Source organism: Humulus lupulus, chromosome 1 (genome assembly GCF_963169125.1).
Source record: "Humulus lupulus chromosome 1, drHumLupu1.1, whole genome shotgun sequence".
Lineage (NCBI taxonomy): Eukaryota > Viridiplantae > Streptophyta > Magnoliopsida > Rosales > Cannabaceae > Humulus > Humulus lupulus.
Window position 1 is genome coordinate 157334367 of NC_084793.1, and position 19613 is coordinate 157353979.

Here is a 19613-nt window from a genome sequence, read left to right on the forward strand (position 1 = left end):
CAAGCTGGTGAATACAAGTCCCACGTGCCCAGCTTGCATACTTGCTCATCAAAGCTTTCTTTTGATAATCATTTTGTTAGCAAATCAGCAGCTTGTTGTTTGCTTGGCACATAGACGACACAGTTCTTTTTCTTCAATTTTTTCTTTTATGAAATGACGGTCCACCTCCACATGTTTGGTTCTATCATGATGAACTGGATTGTGTGCTATATCAATAGTTGATTTATTGTCACTGTATAGTTTCAAAGGATTCACTCTTTGAAGTTGTAGTTCTTCAAGAACTCGTTTGATCCAGATCAATTCACATACTCCTTGAGCAAGAGCTCTAAGCTCAGCTTCAACACTGCTTCTTGCAACAACAGGTTGTTTCTTGCTTCTCCAAGTAACAAGGTTTCCCCATACCTTGGTACAATATCCAGATGTTGATCTTCTGTCCTCAATTGAACCTGCCCAATCTGCATCAGTGAAAGCTTCTATGCCTCTTTCTTTATTTTTTCTGAACAACAGACCTTTTCCAGGCGTCTTCTTTAGATACCGTAATATCCTGTAAACTGCCTCCAAGTGTTCTTCAAAAGGATTGTGCATATACTAATTGACCAAGCTAACTGTAAAGACAATGTCAGGTCTGGTGTGAGATAAATAGATCAATTTTTCCACTAGTCGTTGATACATCCCTTTGTCTACAGGTTTCTCCTTTTCTTTCTTCTTGTACTTCCCTTTGGGTTCCACTGGGGTTGCTGCTGGTTTACATCCGAGCATACCAGTCTCTGAGTAGATCAATAACATACTTACGTTGAGAGACTGAAATCCCCTGCTTGGTTCTTGCAAACTCCATACCCAGAAAGTATCTCATGTGAGCAAGATCTTTTACCTCAAATTCTTGGGCTAGTAGCCTTTTAAGCTCCTCCATTCCATTAAGGTCATTTCCAGTTAGAATCATATCATCAACATAGATAATAAGAATTACAATCTTACCATCTTGTGAATGTTTGAAGAATAGAGTATGATCCGACTTACCTTGTTTGTACCCATGCTTCTTGATCACTTGATTGAACCTCTCAAATCATGCTCGTGGTGATTGTTTCAAGCCATAGAGAGATTTCTTTAAGTGGCATGTTGTTTGTTTTCTATATTTTCCTTCGAGACCAGGAGGAATCTTCATATAGACCTCTTCCTCTAAATTTTCATTTAGAAAGGCGTTCTTAATATCAAGTTGCTGTAATGGCCAATCAAGATTAGCAACTATTGATAGGAGAATTCTTACTGTGTTTAGTTTTGCCACTAGTGCAAATGTCTCTGTGTAGTCCACCCCATAAGTTTGAGTGAACCCCTTTGCAACCAGTCTTGCTTTGTATCTTCCTATATTACCATCAACTTTGTATTTCATTGTGAATACCCACTTGCATCCTACAACATGTCTTTTGGCTCACCAACTATTTTCCAGGTACCATTTTTTTCCAACGCCTCTATTTCTTCTTCAACCGCTTTCTTCCACTCAGGAATGGACAAGGCTTCATCAATATTCTTTGGAATAATTGTCTCCTCAATTTTGGCAGCAAAGGCTCTGAATTTTGGCGTGAGTCTACTGTAGCACACATACTTTGATATAGGATGTAAAGTACAATTTCTCACTCCCTTTTTGCAATGGGCATATCTGATTCTATCACACTCGAACTAGGATTAGAATCAAATGAAATTGGACTCAAAGAATCACTTACATTGGGATTTGTCATTGGTTCAGACTCATGGGAGACGAGATCCGTAGCAGGCGGTGTTACTTGATGTTTGTCCCGTCGTCTAGTATAAACCAACAACTCTTTTTCTGAATTTATTTGGTCTGTCTTTTCCATTTCAAAAGTGTTTTGTTCAGAATTTAGCACAGAGTTAGACTCTATTGGCAGACTAGACTCAATTGGTGGATTAGATTCAATGGGTGGACTGAATTCAGGTCCTATCATTGGTAAACAGGTATCCTAACAGCGAGTATTCTTAACAATCCCTTCCTAAAGCGAAGTGTTGGGATAAAAAGGTTGCTCTTCATTGAATGTGACATCTGATGAGACACTAAGGCGACGAGTGAGAGGGTTGTAACATTTGTAGTCCTTTTTGGTGGAAGAATACCCAAGGAAAATACACTTTTGAGAACGAGGATCAAGTTTGGTATGAGTAGGTCCTAAAACATGAACATAGGCGGTACAACCAAACGTTTTTAGTGGAATATCTGAGAGTAGGTGAGTCTGAGGATAAATCTTAAGAAGAGAAAATATTGGAGTTTGATAGTGTAAGACACGAGAAGGCATTCTATTGATTAAATAGGCTCTTGTCAAAATAGCTTCTCCCCAAAAAATCTTAGGAACAGAGGTAGTAACATGAGAGCCCTAGCAACTTCTAACAGATGCCGATTTTTCCTTTCAGCAATCCCATTTAGTTGGGGAGTACGAACACATGAACTTTGATGGACAATGCCATTAGAGATAAGATAATCATCTAAGATGGAATTCAAATATTTTGTACCATTATCAGTGTGCAGAACTTGGAGATTAGCTTGAAATTGATTTTTAATCATTGAATGGAATTTTTTGAAGGTGGCTGCAGCATCAGATTTGTCTTTTAAAAGAAATACCCAAGTTAAACGAGTATGATCATCTATAAAGGATATAAACCAGCGAGTATTAGAGATATTTGTAACCCTGGATGGCCCCCACATGTCACTATGAATGATAGTGAAAGGATGAGATGCCTTATAGGGGCGAGAACGAAAAACACTTCAAGTATGTTTTGCAAATTGACACACTTCACATTGGAACATGTTCAAGTGTTTGTTTTTAAACAGACTAGGAAACAGATGTTTCAGATAAGGGAAGCTAGGATGTCCTAATCGATAATGTCATCGCATAATATCAATATTAGAAGCAGTACAACCAGAATGCAACATTTTATTACCTTGAGCAGATGAAGGGTCAACATCAAAGTAGTATAGCCTGCTACATTCTCTCGCACTTCCAATCGTCTTCCCCGAGGTCAGTTCCTGGAAATCACAATGTAAGGGTGAGAATTTCACAATACAACCTTGATCAAGGGTAACTTTGCTAATTGAGAGGAGATTACAAGATAAATTTGGCACATGGAGGACATCTTTAAGAGTAAGGAGAGGAGATAGATAAACGGAACCTTTACCAGCCACAGTTGATAGAGAGCCATCAACAATTTTTATTTTACTAGTACCTGGACAAGGACTATAAGTAATGAATTGATGAGATTGACCAGTCATGTGGTCAGAGGCGCCAGAGTCGACGATCCACGACGAAGTTTGAGCATTAAACGCAACAAAAGTGTTTGGAGTGGAGAAAAATCCCGTAGAGTTCAGATCTGGCGCGGAAGTTGACTTGAGAAACCTATGGAGTAGAACAATCTGATCTGTGGGGAAAGGGAATGTATCACACTGAGCAGCAGTCATAGCGCGCCCTTTATAATTGTTTTCAGTAGCTTAGTGGTGAAGATTAGACTGTTCAAAGTGATGGATAACAACCTCAGAGAGCGTTTTTGAGATTTCAGTGATGGTGGAATTATCGCAAGTGGTGAGATCAGTTGGAGAAGTGACTGGTAAGAATCAACCTGTCAATTTCAAATAACACAGCAACAACAAGCCAGGAAACCAGAAAAAAAATGCACAGCCAAACAGAAACAGAAAATAGTCAGAATTCTCCTTCCATAAACTCTAGGATTTGAGAGCCTAGTCTCTCCAATTACTGTTTACAAATTCCACACCTCATTTTGACTTTTTGGGCTCCTTATATACTTAGGTACCCACTGAATAAACCTACACCCCCCCTTACATAATACTTGCCATTATAACTACTTTCTCAGTCCCCAAACTACCCCTTCTCAGCTCTACTCTAACGTCTTCTAGCATAGACAAAGGTCAATGGTGGCCTATCAATACCGCCCGCTAGGAGTTTCACCTTGTCCTCAAGGTGAAATGTCGGAAATTGGTCCTGAATCACACTTTGTCCTCCCATGTTGCTTCAAAATCAGGTAAGTGACGCCACTTAATCAACGCCTGGGGAGCTTCCTTATGTGAACCTGGCCGAACTTCCAGAACTGATTCGGGCTCCAACATCCACTCTAAATCAGCCGTGAGACCTGCTGGAAGAACTGTTGCTTGCTGGTTTGGACCCAAGGCCTTCCGAAGGAGAGAGACGTGGAAAACGGGATGAATGGCAGCGGTGCTTGGTAAGTCCAAGCGGTAAGCAGCAGCCCCAATTCGTGCAGTCACTTTAAAAAGCCCAAAATACCGAGGTGCCAACTTCTCATTAACGCGTTTAGCTACTGTGCGCTGCCTATATGGTCTCAACTTCACATACACCATCTCCCCCACGTCATAATGAACATCTCGCCGTTTCTTATCCGCTTGTTGCTTCATTTTCTGTTGTGCCTGCTGTAAATTCTGTTTTAACAGTTCCAAAACAGCGTCTCTTTCCTTCAAATTCTGCTCCACTTCCGCGACTTTAGTGCTGTTATACTCAAATCTAATCAATGGTGGAGGGTCCCGATGGTAGACAGCTCTAAAAGGAGTCATTCCCGCTGCCGAATGAAAGGAAGTATTGTACCAATATTCAGCCCAAGGTAGCCACTTCACCCATTGGCTGGGTTTAGAGCTCACAAAACAGCGGAGGTATGTTTCCACACAACGATTCACCACTTCCGTTTGGCCATCGGATTGTGGGTGATAAGCGGTGCTTTGCTTGAGTGCTGTCCCTTGGAGTTTAAACAACTCTTTCCAAAATAAACTCAAGAAGATTTTATCTCTATCGGAGACAATGGACCGCGGAATGCCATGAAGTTTCACCACCTTGCGCACAAAGACAGCCGCTATCGATGCTGCTGAATAAGGATGTCGCAACTGAATAAAATGTCCATACTTGCTCAAACGGTCGACTACCACCAATATAGAATCAAACCCATTTGATGTGGGCAGCCCCTCAATGAAATCCATGGAAATATCTTCCCAAACTTGTTCCGGAATGGGCAAAGGTTGCAACAACCCAGCAGGAGATTGAGCCAAATATTTGCTTTGTTGACAGACTGAACATTCCATAACAAATTTCTGCACATCCTTCCTCATTCCTTTCCAATACAAGTCAGCGGCTAGTCTTTGAAATGTCTTAAAAACTCCCGAATGACCCCCCACTTTGCTGCCATGGTACTCTTGCAATAGCAATGGTATAAATGGTGAAGAGGATGGCAAAACAAGCCGCCCCTTAAACTTGAGACAGCCTTGAAATAAAGAAAATCCCCCACTCGGCTTGCCCATGGATAACTCCTTTATGATTCCAGCCAACGTTGGGTCGGTTGCAACATGTGCTTGTAAGTCCGGAATAGAAATGAGGTTTGGAACCGAAATGGCAGCGAGGATGGGCTCCCCATGGAGTCGTGATAACGCGTCGGCAGCCTTGTTTTCTAACCCGGGTCGGTATTGGATATCAAAATCATATCCAAGTAACTTTGTGAGCCACTTTTGATGTTCTAACGCCACCAGCCGTTGTTCCAACAGAAATTTCAAACTTTTTTGGTCAGTCCGCACCAAAAACTTCCTTCCAAGTAAATATGGGCACCATTTAAGCACCGCCAACACTATGGCCATCAATTCCCTTTCATACACCGACTTAAGCTTATCTCTGGCTGATAATACCTTGCTGAAATACGCTATTGGCTGTCATTGTTGCATTAAAACAGCCCCCAATCCCAAGCCTGAAGCATCCGCCTCCACCACAAAAGGTTCCGCAAAATTGGGCAGCGCCAAAACAGGGCCAGAACTCATGGCTTCCTTAAGCTGATTAAAAGCATCTTGGGCTTCCGTTGACCACCCAAACGCGTCTTTTCTCAGCTGGTCTGTCAAAGGCCTTGCAATACCTCCATACCCACGCACAAACTTACGGTAATAGCCAGTCAAACCCAAAAATCCTCTAAGTTCGCGAACTGATTGTGGGTTGGCCACTCTTTCATTGCTGAAATCTTGCTTGGGTCGGCTGAAACACCCTTGGCTGAAATTATATGACCCAAATATTCCACCCTCTCTTGTGCGAACAAACATTTCTTGTGATTGGCATACAATTGGTGAGTTAATAAGCGGTCCAAAACCAAGCGGAGATGGTGCATGTGCTCCTCCAATGATCTACTATACACCAAAATATCATAAAAAAAAAAACCAGAACAAACTTGCGTAAATAGTCGCAAAAAACCTCATTCATAAGGGCTTGAAATGTGGCTGGGGCATTGGTCAACCCAAATGGCATGACAGGAAATTCATAGTGTCCGTCATGGGTGCGAAAAGCAGTCTTCTCCACATCCTTGGCAGCCACTCTAATTTGGTGATAACCCGACTTTAAATCCAGCTTTGAAAACACTTGGGCTCCATAGAGTTCGTCTAACAACTCATCAATCACGGGGATGGGAAATTTATCAGCCACCGTCTCCCTATTCAACGCCCTATAATCCACGCAAAAACGCCAACTCCCATCTTTCTTTTTCACTAGAAGGACTGGGCTCGAAAACGGACTTGTACTTGGGCGAATAATACCCGCTTGTAGCATCTCTAAGATCAGCCGTTCAATCTCATGTTTTTGCACCTGAGCATAGCGATACGGCCTCACCGAAACAGGCTGCGACCTGGGCTTAAGTGTGATGACATGCTCCCTAGCTCGGCTAGGAGGGAGACCCGACGGTGACTGAAATACTTGCTGGAATTTCAGGAATGGCCGTCTCTTCCTCTGTAATTAACGCCCCAAAGTGAACCCAAAACCCTTGGGCTTCCCGTTCTACCGAACAAATCATGGCTTTCAATGTAATGGGCGACTTACACAAACTTGGGTCTCCTTGTAATGTTATCCAAGTTCCTGCCATTTCAAACTTCATGATCATTGTACGCCAATTCACTTGCATATTGCCCAGCGTTTCCAGCCATTTAATCCCCAAAATTACATTAGCTCCTCCCAATTCCAGCGGAAGAAAGCCATTTAATCCCCAAAATTACATCAGCTCCTCCCAATTCCAGCGGAAGAAAGTCCGTCACCACCCGCAAAGCTCCCAAATCCAGCTCAACTTGTGCACATATTCCTTCCGTCCGCACTTTCCCACCGGTGCCTAACAACACCCCATAACACGTAGTAGCTGTAATCGGTATCCCTGTACCCGATACAACGTCCATAGAAATAAAATTATGGGTTGCGCCGCTGCCGATGAGTACCGTTACTGGTTGTTGTCCAATATGGCCAACCAACTTCATTGTATGGGCGGAGGAAATGCCCACCAAGGAATTGAGGGACAAGGTTGCCAAAGTTTCTTCGCCGGCTATAAGTTCCTCTGAATCTGGCGAAGGTGGCGGGGAGTCATCTGTGTTCGCATTGTCCTCTTCATCTGACAATAAAAGGACCTGTAATGCTCGCTGTTCGCACTCGTGACCGCGAAAAAATTTCTTATTGCACTTGAAGCAAATACCCCGCGCGCGCTTGTCTTGGTATTCGGCTTCTGTAAGCCGTCAGAACTGCTGCGTTTTGGGTGGTTGACCGGCGACGGAACTGGGAACGGTCGTGCGTATAGGCGGAGACGAGGGCGGCGCACTTGAGGCTGGGTGTCCATACGCGTGCGGCTGAGGCACACGGTAAGCAGACTGGTTTAGGGCTTGTTTCGAATGGGCTGGAAATGACTGAGCTGATTTAGTCGAACTGGGCCGAAACCCTAGGCCCAAATGCAGCAACTGGTTTCCTTCTTCAACCCTCTGTGCTGTATCCATGATTTGGGCTAACCCAATGGGTTGCAGAATATGCAGAGCAGCTTTTATCTCATCCTTCAGACCTCTCATGAAGCTGCCTTCCAGAATATGCTCAGGGATATCTGGAACACGTGAAGCAAGGACCTCCCAACGCACTCGATAATCCTTGACTGTTGACGTTTGGATGATCGACAGAAGCTCCTCAGACAATGACCCAAACGGTGCCGCACGGAATCGCAGTAAAATCAGCCGTTTCAGCGTTGCCCAGGAAGTGATCGGCCTTCTCTGATTTTCCCATTGGAACCACGTTAAGGCATCTCCATCGAGTCCGATGATTGCCGTCTCCAACATTTGTGGCTCCGTCAAATGCATCAATAAGAAATATCTCTCTGTTCTGTAAACCCAACTGTCGGGGTTATCCCCGGAAAACAGCGGAAGCTCCATTCGAGGTGGCCGATAATCATGGCCGAAGGTCTGGCTCGCAAACAGCGGCTCCGATGATGGCTGTTGCTGATCGTGAGGCTGGCTGGAAGGTTCCCCAATGATCGGGGGTGCTGGGGAAAAATTCTGGCCGCCTAGTGAATGCTCCTCCTCCATCGTGCGTCGCTGCCTGTCGGATTCCATGGTCATAGAGCCCCCCGTCAGCTTCCCCGATGCCTGTAACAGCTGAGCCAAATGAGCCACCAAGAAATCCATCTTCTTCTCCATAGCCGGCAGCCTAAGAACCTCTGTCTTCATCGATTCCAGCTCTTTGGGAAGGTGCTGAAATTCAATTCTGAAGCCATCCAATTCCTTCCTAACTTCCGACTGCAACAACTCCATTCTCTCCTCCAATACTTCTTTTTGCAGATCTTTTTTCGGCCCCATGAGATCGAACGCTCTGATACCACTTTGGTAAGAATCAACCTGTCAACTTCAAATAACACAGCAACAACAAGCCAGGAAACCAGAAAAAAAATGCACAGCCAAACAGAAACAGAAAATAGTCAGAATTCTCCTTCCATAAACTCTAGGATTCGAGAGCCTAGTCTCTCCAATTACTGTTTACAAATTCCACACCTCATTCTGACTTTTTGGGCCCCTTATATACTTAGGTACCCACTGAATAAACCTACACCCCCCCTTACATAATACTTGCCGTTATAACTACTTTCTCAGTCCCCAAACTACCCCTTCTCAGCTCTACTCTAACGTCTTCTAGCATAGACAAAGGTCAATGGTGGCCTATCAGTGACCATGGTCGATTTTCAATGGTCAAAAAGAAAAAAATCAGAGAAAAGGTGCTGGTTGGGAAGAAAAAAAATAAAAAATTTCGTGAACAGTATTTGCCGGTGATCTGGAAGTTGGACGCCGGGGTTTTGTTGATCAGAGGCTGAGCAATCTCTCTATGGTGTAGGTGAGAAGAGAAAACAACTCCAAAATAGTTTTCTAAGGTTGAACCTCAAGAGTACCAAACCCTAATTTTTGAAGAAAGGGCAGAAAAAATAAGCTTAATTTGGAAAAAATTCTCAATTTTTAAGCTCTTAAAGCTCTGATACCATGTGGAAAAATATACTCTTGATTGTTATTTTTACTTCTAAAGGAATAGCCTTTAAATAGGCCGAATACAAAGGAATATTCTAGGTATAAACTAATTTACATTAATTACACCTTAGCTGTAAAATACTAAGTAATAATTCAAATTATTTCTACAGTTTTTGTAGTAGGTTTTCTCATCAACCACATGCCATCCTCTGTTCTTTATGGTGAGATCCCTTACAAAATATATTTTCCCAACAAGTCCTTATTTCCTGTTGACCCTAGGATATTTGGTAGCACTTGTTTTGTTTGGGATGTTCGTCAGCATGTCACTAAATTAGATCCCAAGTTTTTGAAGTGTATATTCCTTGGTTATTCTCGTCTTCCGGAAGGTTATAGGTTATTGTTCCAGTCTTAACAAATATCTTGTCTCTTTTGATGTTACATTCATGGAAGACATCTTATTTTCTATCTTCAACTAGTCTCCCTCACCAGGGGGAGGATGATGATTTGTTGGTCTATTCTATCACATCTTCTACTTCTGTCTTAGAATCAACTTTTGTCTAGCCTCCTATTATTCAAGTCTATTCTAGACGTTGACCTCTTGATTCACGTCTTGCACCAGCTCATCAAATCCAATTTCGAGCAATGATCTTCCTATTGCGCTATGCAAAGGTAAACACTAGTGTACTTATCCTATTTTTTCTTTTGTTTCTTATAACAACTTGTCGTCTTCCTCTTATTCTTTTATTGCTTCCCTTGATCATATCTCTATTCCTAAAACTGTTCGTGAAGCCATATCTCATTCTGGTTGGCATGATGCAATGATAGAGGAGATGAATGCTTTAGATGACAATGGTACTCAAGACTTGGTCGATTTACCTTCAGGGAAACGAGTTATAGGGTGCAAATTGGTGTTCGCAGTTAAGGTCAATCCGGATGGGTCAGTTGCTAGATTGAAAGCCTGTCTTGTTTTTAAGGGCTATGCTCAAACCTATGAAGTGGACTATTCTGACACTTTATTCTGTTGCCAAATTGACATCTGTTTGATTTTTTATTTCTATGGCAGCTACCCATCATTGGCCTTTACATCAATTTGATATCAAAAATTGTAATTTTGGAGAATAATAATTCTTATTATTCATTGAATAGCCGAATGGCTTTTATAAAATACAACAAATAACAACTCAGAAATAAAAAAGCCTAAAATATAGGAACTAACTAACAACTATCCCTAGGAATAAGATAATAACCTATGACTGAGTTTGACATAATTTTACACATTATTTTACGCTCAATTGGCGTATAGATATCAAACATGCTCAACTTGTGTACAAGAAATTCAAATGTATGTTTGAATAAACCTTTAGTCAAAATATCTGCAGTTTGAAGTTTGATCTTCAGATTTCACAAATGGGATACAAATGACTCCCATTTCCAAGTTTTCTTTTATGAAGTGTTGGCTAATCTCTATATGCTTGGTTTTGTCGTGTTGTACCGGGTTATGTGCAATACTTATAGCAGCCTTGTTATCACAAAATAACTTCATAGGTAGACTAACTTACAACTTTAGCTCTTTAAGAACCCGTCTTATCCACAGGATCTCACACACCCCATTGTCCATGGACCTGTACTCAGCCTCATCACTACTCCTTGCAACCACACTTTGTTTTTTGCTTCTCCATGTTACCAAATTTCCCCACACATACGTGCAATATCCCGAAGTAGATTTTCTATTAGTAACAGAACTTGCCCAATCTGCATTAGTAAATGCTTCAATACTTCTACTATCTCCCTTTTTGAAAAGAAGACCTTTACCTGGACTACTCTTTAGATACCTCAGAATTCGACAAGCAGCTTCAAGATGTTCTTTATAAGGACGATGCATAAATTGACTCACCATACTTACTGTAAACGCAATGTCAGGACAAGTGTGAGACAAATAGATAAGCCTCCCAACTAATCGTTGGTATTGTTGCACATTCACAAGTGTTCCTTGCTGAATATCACCAAGCTTCTTGTTTAGATCAATAGGAGTATCCATAGGACGACACTCACTCATTCCTGTGTCTTCCAAAAGATCAAGAATGTATTTTCGTTGGGAAATGACAATCCCTTTTTTAGACTGTACAACCTCCATAGCTAAGAAATACTTCATTTTGCCTAGATCTTTGATCTCAAATTCCTTAGAGAGCTTATTTTTCATTGCCTCTAATTCTTCTAGATCATCTCCTGTAAGAAGTATATCATCAACATAAACAATTAAAGCTGCAATCTTTCCACTAGTTGAGTGCCGAGTGAATAAGGTATGATTAGCCTGTGCTTGTATTTAGTCTTGTTTCTTCACCACTTAGTGAACCTCTCAAACCAAGCTCGTGGTGACTGATTCAGGCCATACAGTGCCTTTTCCACTTTATTTCCAAACATATGTTCAAAGCCTGGTGGTGGAAGCATGTACACTTCCTCCAATCTTCCATTTAAGAAAGCATTCTTCACATCAAATTGTCTCAAAGACCAATCTAAATTAGCTGCAATAGACAACAAGATTTGAACAAGATTAAGTTTGGCTGCCGGAGCAAAGGTCTCAGTATAATCAACACCATAGGTTTGTGTAAACCCCTTGTTAACCAGTCGAGCTTTGTGCCTCTCTATAGTGCCGTCTCCATTGAATTTGGGCGTAAAAACCCACTTACAGCCAACTGTTGGAGCACCTTTGGGAAGATCTTCAAGTCTCCATGTCCTTTTCTCCAAAGCACTCATTTCCTCAAGAACAACCTTCTTTCATTCTCGAACATTTAGAGCTTCCTGTATATTATTTGGAATCTGAACATTTGAAACATTGGTGGTGAACGTGATAAATGAAGATGAGAGTTTCGAGTTAGAGACAACAAGAGACATGGGATATTTGACACATGATCGATTTCCTTTCCTAATAGCTATTGGAAGATCAGACTCAAGACTAAGATTAGAAGGAATACAGCGAGAAGACTTACTTGATTAATTTTCCAATCTCGGTTCAAACTCTCGGTGTGCCCAGACAGTTGTGACTTCAATTCTTTGATGAGGAAGCCTTCGCGTATCACGGACAAACTTTGTTCCATTCTGCTTGTTACATACTTTTTTGTTCTTGAGATTCATTTTGTAAAACATTTTCTACCTCACAAACATTTTGTTCATTATTTTCAGAATTGATTAATTCCTGACTTTCCTCACTACTATCATTTTCTCCAACCTGGCTTGTATTATGATCTAAATTATAGCCTAAAAAATCCAAGTCTAATGTATGGTCATTAAAATTATTTTTGGCAATATTTCTGAGATTGTAATGAGGATTAAATCTATTATTTGTTATCCCAAAATCCAAATCTTTAACTTGATTCTCCCCATGTAGATTAGGATTAAAAAACGGGATATTTTCAAAAAATTTCACGTCCATGGTAACATAAGTTCTTCGAAGTGTACCCTTTTTGGTTTGAAGCAATACCAATAAAAACACTTTTTTGCTCAATGGTCGAGTTTACTAGCCTTTTTAATTAGATTTTTTTATAAAAACAAGACAACCAAATTTGTTATAGACATGTTAGAAAAGGAACGAGATTCAGGAGACTTGTTTTTTAAGAACAGATATGGGCGTTTTGAATTTTTTAATTTTAGAAGGAAGTCTGTTCATTAGATATGTAGCATGTAAAACATCACCCCAAAGATATTTAGGAGTGTTATTTAAAAAAAAGTAAAGCACGACTTATCTCAAGAAGGTGCCTATTTTTCCTTTCAGCAATGCTATTTTGTTAAGGTGTGTCATTACAAGAACTCTATTGAACAATTCCTTTTTCAACAAAGAAAGTACTTAAAACTTGTGCAAAATATTCATGCCCATTATCACTTCGTAAAATTTTGATACTCGTTTGAAATTGATTTTGAATCATGGTATAAAATTTTCTTAAAACACTTTCTACTTCCGTTTTTTTTTTAGCAAATAAATCATGTTACCCTAGTATGATCATCAATAAAGGTAATAAACCAGCGTTTACCCTTAAATGTGGAGACCCTGGATGGTCCCCATAGGTCACTGTGCACCAATGCAAATGGCTTTGACGGTGTATAATCACGTGGAGGATGTGTACTCCGATGGTGTTTAGACAAAACCCATATTTCACACTGAAAAGAAGAGGGATTTTTATTGCAAAACAAAACCAGAAATAAATACTTTAAATAATGAAAGTTTGCATGTCCAAGTCTAAAATGCCATAAATGAATCTCATCATCTTTAAAATCAGATGCAACTTGCAAGCAAGAACTTTATTCGTTAATGTTCCCTCATCTAGAGTGTACAGACCACCACACTCCCTAACACTGCCAATCATTGTCCCCAAGGCCAGATTCTGCAACAGACAATAAGAGGAAATAAATTTTGCAGTACAATTTAGTGTGGAGGTTAGTTTACTATCAGAGATGAGATTGCAAGATAATTTAGGAACATGAAGGACATTAGACAAAGTTAAAGTATTTGAGAGTTTTACATCTCCTATACCCGCAATAGCAGAAAAAGATCCATCTGCTATACGAATTTTATTATTCCTGCACAAGGCTTATATGAAAAGAAAAAACTAGAACAGCTAGTCATATAATTAGAGGCTCCTGAATCAATAATCCAGGTAGTCTTAGGCTGAATACAAACAAAAGTGGACAAAGAGTTAGAATTACCATGTTGCACAAAAGAACATGAAGAGTTAGAATTCCGTTTAGCTAAGCCATTTTGTTTAGGGGTGTCAGGAGATGAAGATTGATGTAAAAAACCTTTTTCCTTTAAAAACTGCCCAGATTTTTATTTAAATACTCTGTTCCATTATCAGATCTTAAAATGCTGATTTTGGTTTGAAATTGGGTTTTAATCATGTTGTAAAAACTTTTAAAAATTTGTTCCACTTCAAATATTTTTCTCATTAAATATACCTAGCAAAGACGAGTATGGTAGTCTATAACTGTAACAAACCATTTTTTTTTTCTAAAATTGTGGTTACCTTTGAAGGTCTCCAAACATCATTGTGAAACAAATAAAATGGTTTTGAAGGAGGATAAAACTTTTTAAAATAAGGTTTTTGTTGGCTCTTGGCCAACAAACAACTTTCACAATGAAATGATAAAGGATCTAATATTTGAAATAATGTTGGAAACAAATGTTTTGAATAAAAGAATCTAGGGTGAGCCAATCTGTAATGTCATATTATTATTTGATCATGAACAGAAAGAGAACTGATGCTACTAAGTCCTTGAGCAATTTAATATGATTTGAATTTTTAAGTTATAATTAAAATTATATATTTTTTTAATTTTAAGGCTTTTAAATGATTTATTTCAAGTTATGAATACAAATTTATAAAATGGTGAGGAGAAGAAAAAGGTTTCTTTTCTGTGTATTTTTACAAACTAGAACTTAGGCTTATATACAGATTTACACATTAGACTATCTTTAATACAACATAAATACAATAAAAGAGAATTTCTATAGACTTTAGGAAACGGAAACATCCTCCTGTAACATATTGACATTATTTTCTGACTGTTAACACTCCCCCTCAAGCTGGACCATAGATATTGATGAGTCCAAGCTTGTTTACTAGGAACTCAAATACTCGCTCGGATAACCCCTTTGTGAGAATATCAGCCAACTGTTGATCCGTAAGAACATATTTGATGTTGACAATTCCCCCATCAATCTTCTCTTTAATAAAGTGACGATCTACTTCCACGTGTTTAGTTCTGTCATGATGTATAGGGTTGCGTGCAATACTGATGGTAGATTGATTATCACAGTAAAGCTGAATGGGAGCATCATATTCAATCTTTAGTTCTCCTAACAGGCGTCTGATCCATATCGCTTCACATATTCCGTGGGCCATGGCTCTATACTCTGCTTCTGCACTACTTCTTGCAACCACTGTTTGCTTTTTATTTCGCCATGTTACCACATTGCCCCATACAATTGTACAATATTCAGATGTAGATTTACTATCATCAACTGACCCAGCCCAGTCTGCATCTGTGAATACTTCAACTTTTCTTTCAGTAGTTTTTTTGAAGAAAAGACCTTTTCCTGGTGTTTGCTTTAAATACCTCAGAATTCTATATACTGCATTAAGATGTCCTTGACATGGATCATGCATGTATTGACTGACCAGACTTACTGCAAAGGCAATATCTGGTCTGGTATGAGAGAGGTAGATAAGCTTTTCTACTAGTTGCTGGTACCTTTCTTTGTCAACAGGGTTTCCTTCAAACATTTTCCTCTTGTCTCCGAGCTCGATTGGAGTTTTGCTAGGTTTACTGCCTAGCATTCCTGTCTCATTCAAGAGATCAAGAGTGTATTTTCTTTGAGAAATAGAAATTCCCTTTTTGCTTCTAGCAAATTCCATTCCCAGAAAATATCTGAGTTCACCGAGATCCTTGACTTCGAACTCTTTTGCCAACATTTCTTTAATCCGAATCACCTCTTCAGTATGGTTGCCAGTGACAATGATATCATCAACATATACAATCAAAACTGACATTTTCCCTTTTTCTGAGTGTTTGATGAAGAGAGTATGGTCAGTCTGACCTTGTATGTATCCAAGTCCCTTGATAACTTTCAAGAATCGATTGAACCATGCTCGAGGAGATTGTTTTAGACCGTAGAGCGATTTGTTTAGCTTGCAAACTTTGGTTGTATTGGGAGATTCTTCAAAACCCGGAGGCTGACTCATGTACACTTCTTCTTCCAGCTCACCATTTAAGAATGCATTTTTTACATCAAGTTGATGTAATTCCCAATTTAAGTTGACTGCAAGTGAGAGCAATACTCTGATGGTATTGAGTTTGGCAACCGGAGCAAATGTTTCAGTGTAGTCAATTCCGTAGGTTTGAGTAAAACCCTTGGCAACTAACCGAGCTTCGTACCTTTCAATAGATCCATTTGCATTATATTTGACTGTGAACACCCACTTGCACCCTATTACTTTCTTATCTGGTGGTAACTCCACTAATTGCCAAGTACCATTCTGCTCAAGTGTTTTCATCTCTTCGAGAACTGCTGTCTTCCATTGAGGAGTACCAAGTGCTTCATTGATATTTCTGGGAATCACAACATCTGATAGACTAGTGGTAAAGGCTTTAAATGGAGATGATAATTTTGCATAAGAGATGAATTTTGAAATAGGGTGTTGGGTGCAAGATCTACTTCCTTTTCTTAAAGCAATTTTTCTTAAAGCAATAGGAATATCTAGATCTGATTGAGTGTTTGAGGGTGGAGTACCTGAATTTTTTAACTGAGGTGGTTCTATCACTGGATCGGCCTCTTAACTGTGACGAGAATTCGTCACTTGTTTATTTCTTTCTCTTCTGGTATACACCCGAATTTCTTTCTGCATGTTTTGATTTTGAGAGTCATGAGAAGAAGGTGGAAGATTTTTTGGTTTGGGAATGATTTCATTCACTAGAGAGTTGTTCTCTTGCGAGTCTGCTTTTCAGAAGCTCAGATTCGTTGACGGTCGGACTGATGTGTTGTGGGCTAGGATTTTGTGGACAAGTCAAATTCCTTCTAAAGTCAAGGTGTTTAGTTGGTTATTATTTGTGGAGAAACTTAGTGTTAACGATGTTCTTCAACGCTGTTGTCCTTATCAGTGCCTTTTTCCCAGTTGATGTGTTTGTTGTAAAGGGGGACTGAATCTCTCAATCATTTGTTTCTGTTTTGTAACTTGAATTAATTGTTATGGTCAAGAGTGTGGGGTGAGTTTGGTTTGAGTTGGTGCCTCTCGGTTTCTTGTTGTCAGATGTTTTGCTGCGGTGTAGTGGGGGATAAGCGTTTGAATAAGTTGTGGAGGGTTACGATGTTGACTTGTATTTGGGCAATTTGGTTAGAGCGTAATAGCAGAATTTTTTATGAAAAGTCATCTCAGTGTGATCTTATTTGGGAGAGGGTTAAGTTTTGGGTTTCCACCTGGGTGTCATACAAAGGATTTTGAGGAGTTATCTTTCTTGGATCTCACTAGGGAGTGGAGAAGCTTTTTGATTGTGTAGTTAGTGTTGTATATTTTTTCTTTTTTCATTTATGTTTGTTACCACGGTTTTCCTCCGCCAAAAGTGAGGTCTATTTATATATGTGAGAGAGGGCCACATTAGGGCTTTGGCCTCTGTCTCTTTTTTTAAAAAAAAAAAATTATATCTAAGATATTTTAATAAAATTTTAAATTATTTGACAAATTAAAATGGGCAAAAACAATTACTTAGCGAGTTAAGTACAACTTTTTAAACTACTTACTGACTTTTGCCGCAAACTTCTCTTCTTTGAACTATCTTAACCGGGGATGACCTATGGCCGCACCAAATTTGTGACGAAAGTGATTTTTGCCGCGAAAGAAATTACTTTGTGACTTGAGTGCAACCCTTTTTACATTATTTAGTAACTTTCGCCGCAAAATTCTTTTTTTGGAATATCATAATTAAAGGAATGCGGTATCTTCTTTATGCTTCTTATTTTTGGTGCATGTTTGTGATTCATTTTTGAGTTTCTCATTAAACTATTTTTGTTCCTCTCTGCAGGATGGCAATTTCATGGTTGGGTGCTTAGGTTATCCACAGGTTGGTAAGCTAGTCTATGAATCTGATGCACTTAGTTTACAACAACTCAGGTGGTTGATGAAACACTTATATTGGCTTCGAGATAATCTGGTTGGGAAAATACTGAAATAGTTGTGAGGGAATGAAGAGTAAGACTTTTTACATCGGCAGTCTGATATTTGTCTTCCTTGCCAGCCTTGCCCACCAAAACGTTGAAAGATACTCCCCTTATTTTGTTTAGCTGGAAGAATTTATTGAGATATTCTTATGCCTTTTATTTAGAGGAATCCTTGCCCTCCTTTGGTTAGTGTATTATGTTTTATTGTGCATACTAAAATATCTGATCCGTAATAAAAGAAATGAAAGAAAAACAGAAAGAAGTGCATTATAAAGGAAAAAAGGGGTCAAGTTGTCTGTTGTTATCAAGGAACTCACATTTTGAGTTGAAAAACATAATGGGGTTGAGTTCATTGTATGCTCACTACATGTGTTCACTGTAATTAAAATTGAAACTTCTCACCTCTCTCAATATTTATTTTTAATTTTCACATTTGTGACAAATCTTTACTTCTATTTATTACATGATTTAGTGTAGGAATGTTGTGTGGCTCCCTGGATCAGTATCTGAAGCAGCTGTAACACCCAACATCTGCAACTCATGCACTCCAGGTTTCTTGTTATTGTTTTTGCAGAAAATTTGCGCACTAATTCAAATGCTACTTAATCCACATTGAATTTGCTACTATTTCTAGAGTCAATCCAAATGGGAAATGACAATTCAAGTTTTTGTTTTTTGTCTTACTTGCAAACTGCTTGTCGTCCTTTGATGTACACTTTATTTCACATTGGAAACCATGTAGAGTGTAGTAGCCCCTGTAAGTATTCCACTGCAAAGATTCAAGAATTTCATTGGTATAATATATAAATTATAATCAACTGTCGATATAATTCACTTGTAAGTAATTAAAATATGCATATACTTAAAATGCTCATAAGCATATTCCGGGATACCACATCTTATTTCCTGCCCTATCAATATTTTCGCATTGGGCTGGGGTGATTTTTCCAACCCATGGGCTGTAAAGTTCTAGTGGCCCTTACCTCCCAAAGATTGTAAGGTTCAGCAGATGAAATAAAATTATATAATTATTGTTCATAGCTTGGTTCAAGAAAGTATCTACTCTCATTATTTGCTAGTTTGGTATGCGGTTCATGTTTCAAATCTCATTTATTCCCTAATCATATCAATTTTTGTTTCAATAGGTCCAGTTTACTTGATTCAGTTTAAGTTTCGCCGGCTCGAAATTCCTCCTGATTACAATGCTATCCATTTGGGTATGTACAATTTATAGGAATACTAAGGTGGCTGTATTTGGCGAATATTATATTGATGCCAGTCATTAATTTATTCTTCAATGTTTGACATTACTGCACAGAAATAAAGCATGTATTTTCTTTTTTTCTTTTCTTTAAAGACATAGAGCTTTTATTTAACCAAGTTGAACCCTGCATTTCTTGATATAAATTAGGTTGCATTGGAGGCTGTGATGAGATTCTTAGACAGTTGATAGAAATTTGTGGAACCGGTAACCGGACGTCAGGTTTGTTTTATTTTGTAGTTAGTCTATGAACATATTTTACGAAGACACATGATGCGAAATTCTCAAGCTCTGCATTTTTATGTTTCAATGAAATTCTGAAATCTTCAGTTGGCCACTAACATAAAGAAAAC

General features: G+C 39.2%; 1 protein-coding gene across 1 annotated transcript in view; it reads left to right on the forward strand.

Annotated features, from left to right (window-relative positions):
• LOC133799562 (DNA topoisomerase 3-alpha) overlaps positions 1–19613 on the forward strand; it is a 96463-nt gene that overhangs the window by 69386 nt on the left and 7464 nt on the right. The window contains exons 17-20 of the mRNA XM_062237569.1: positions 17864–17902; positions 18472–18550; positions 19145–19216; positions 19411–19482. Of these exons, the coding sequence (XP_062093553.1) occupies positions 17864–17902; positions 18472–18550; positions 19145–19216; positions 19411–19482 (262 nt within the window). The remainder of the gene's footprint in view (positions 1–17863; positions 17903–18471; positions 18551–19144; positions 19217–19410; positions 19483–19613) is intronic.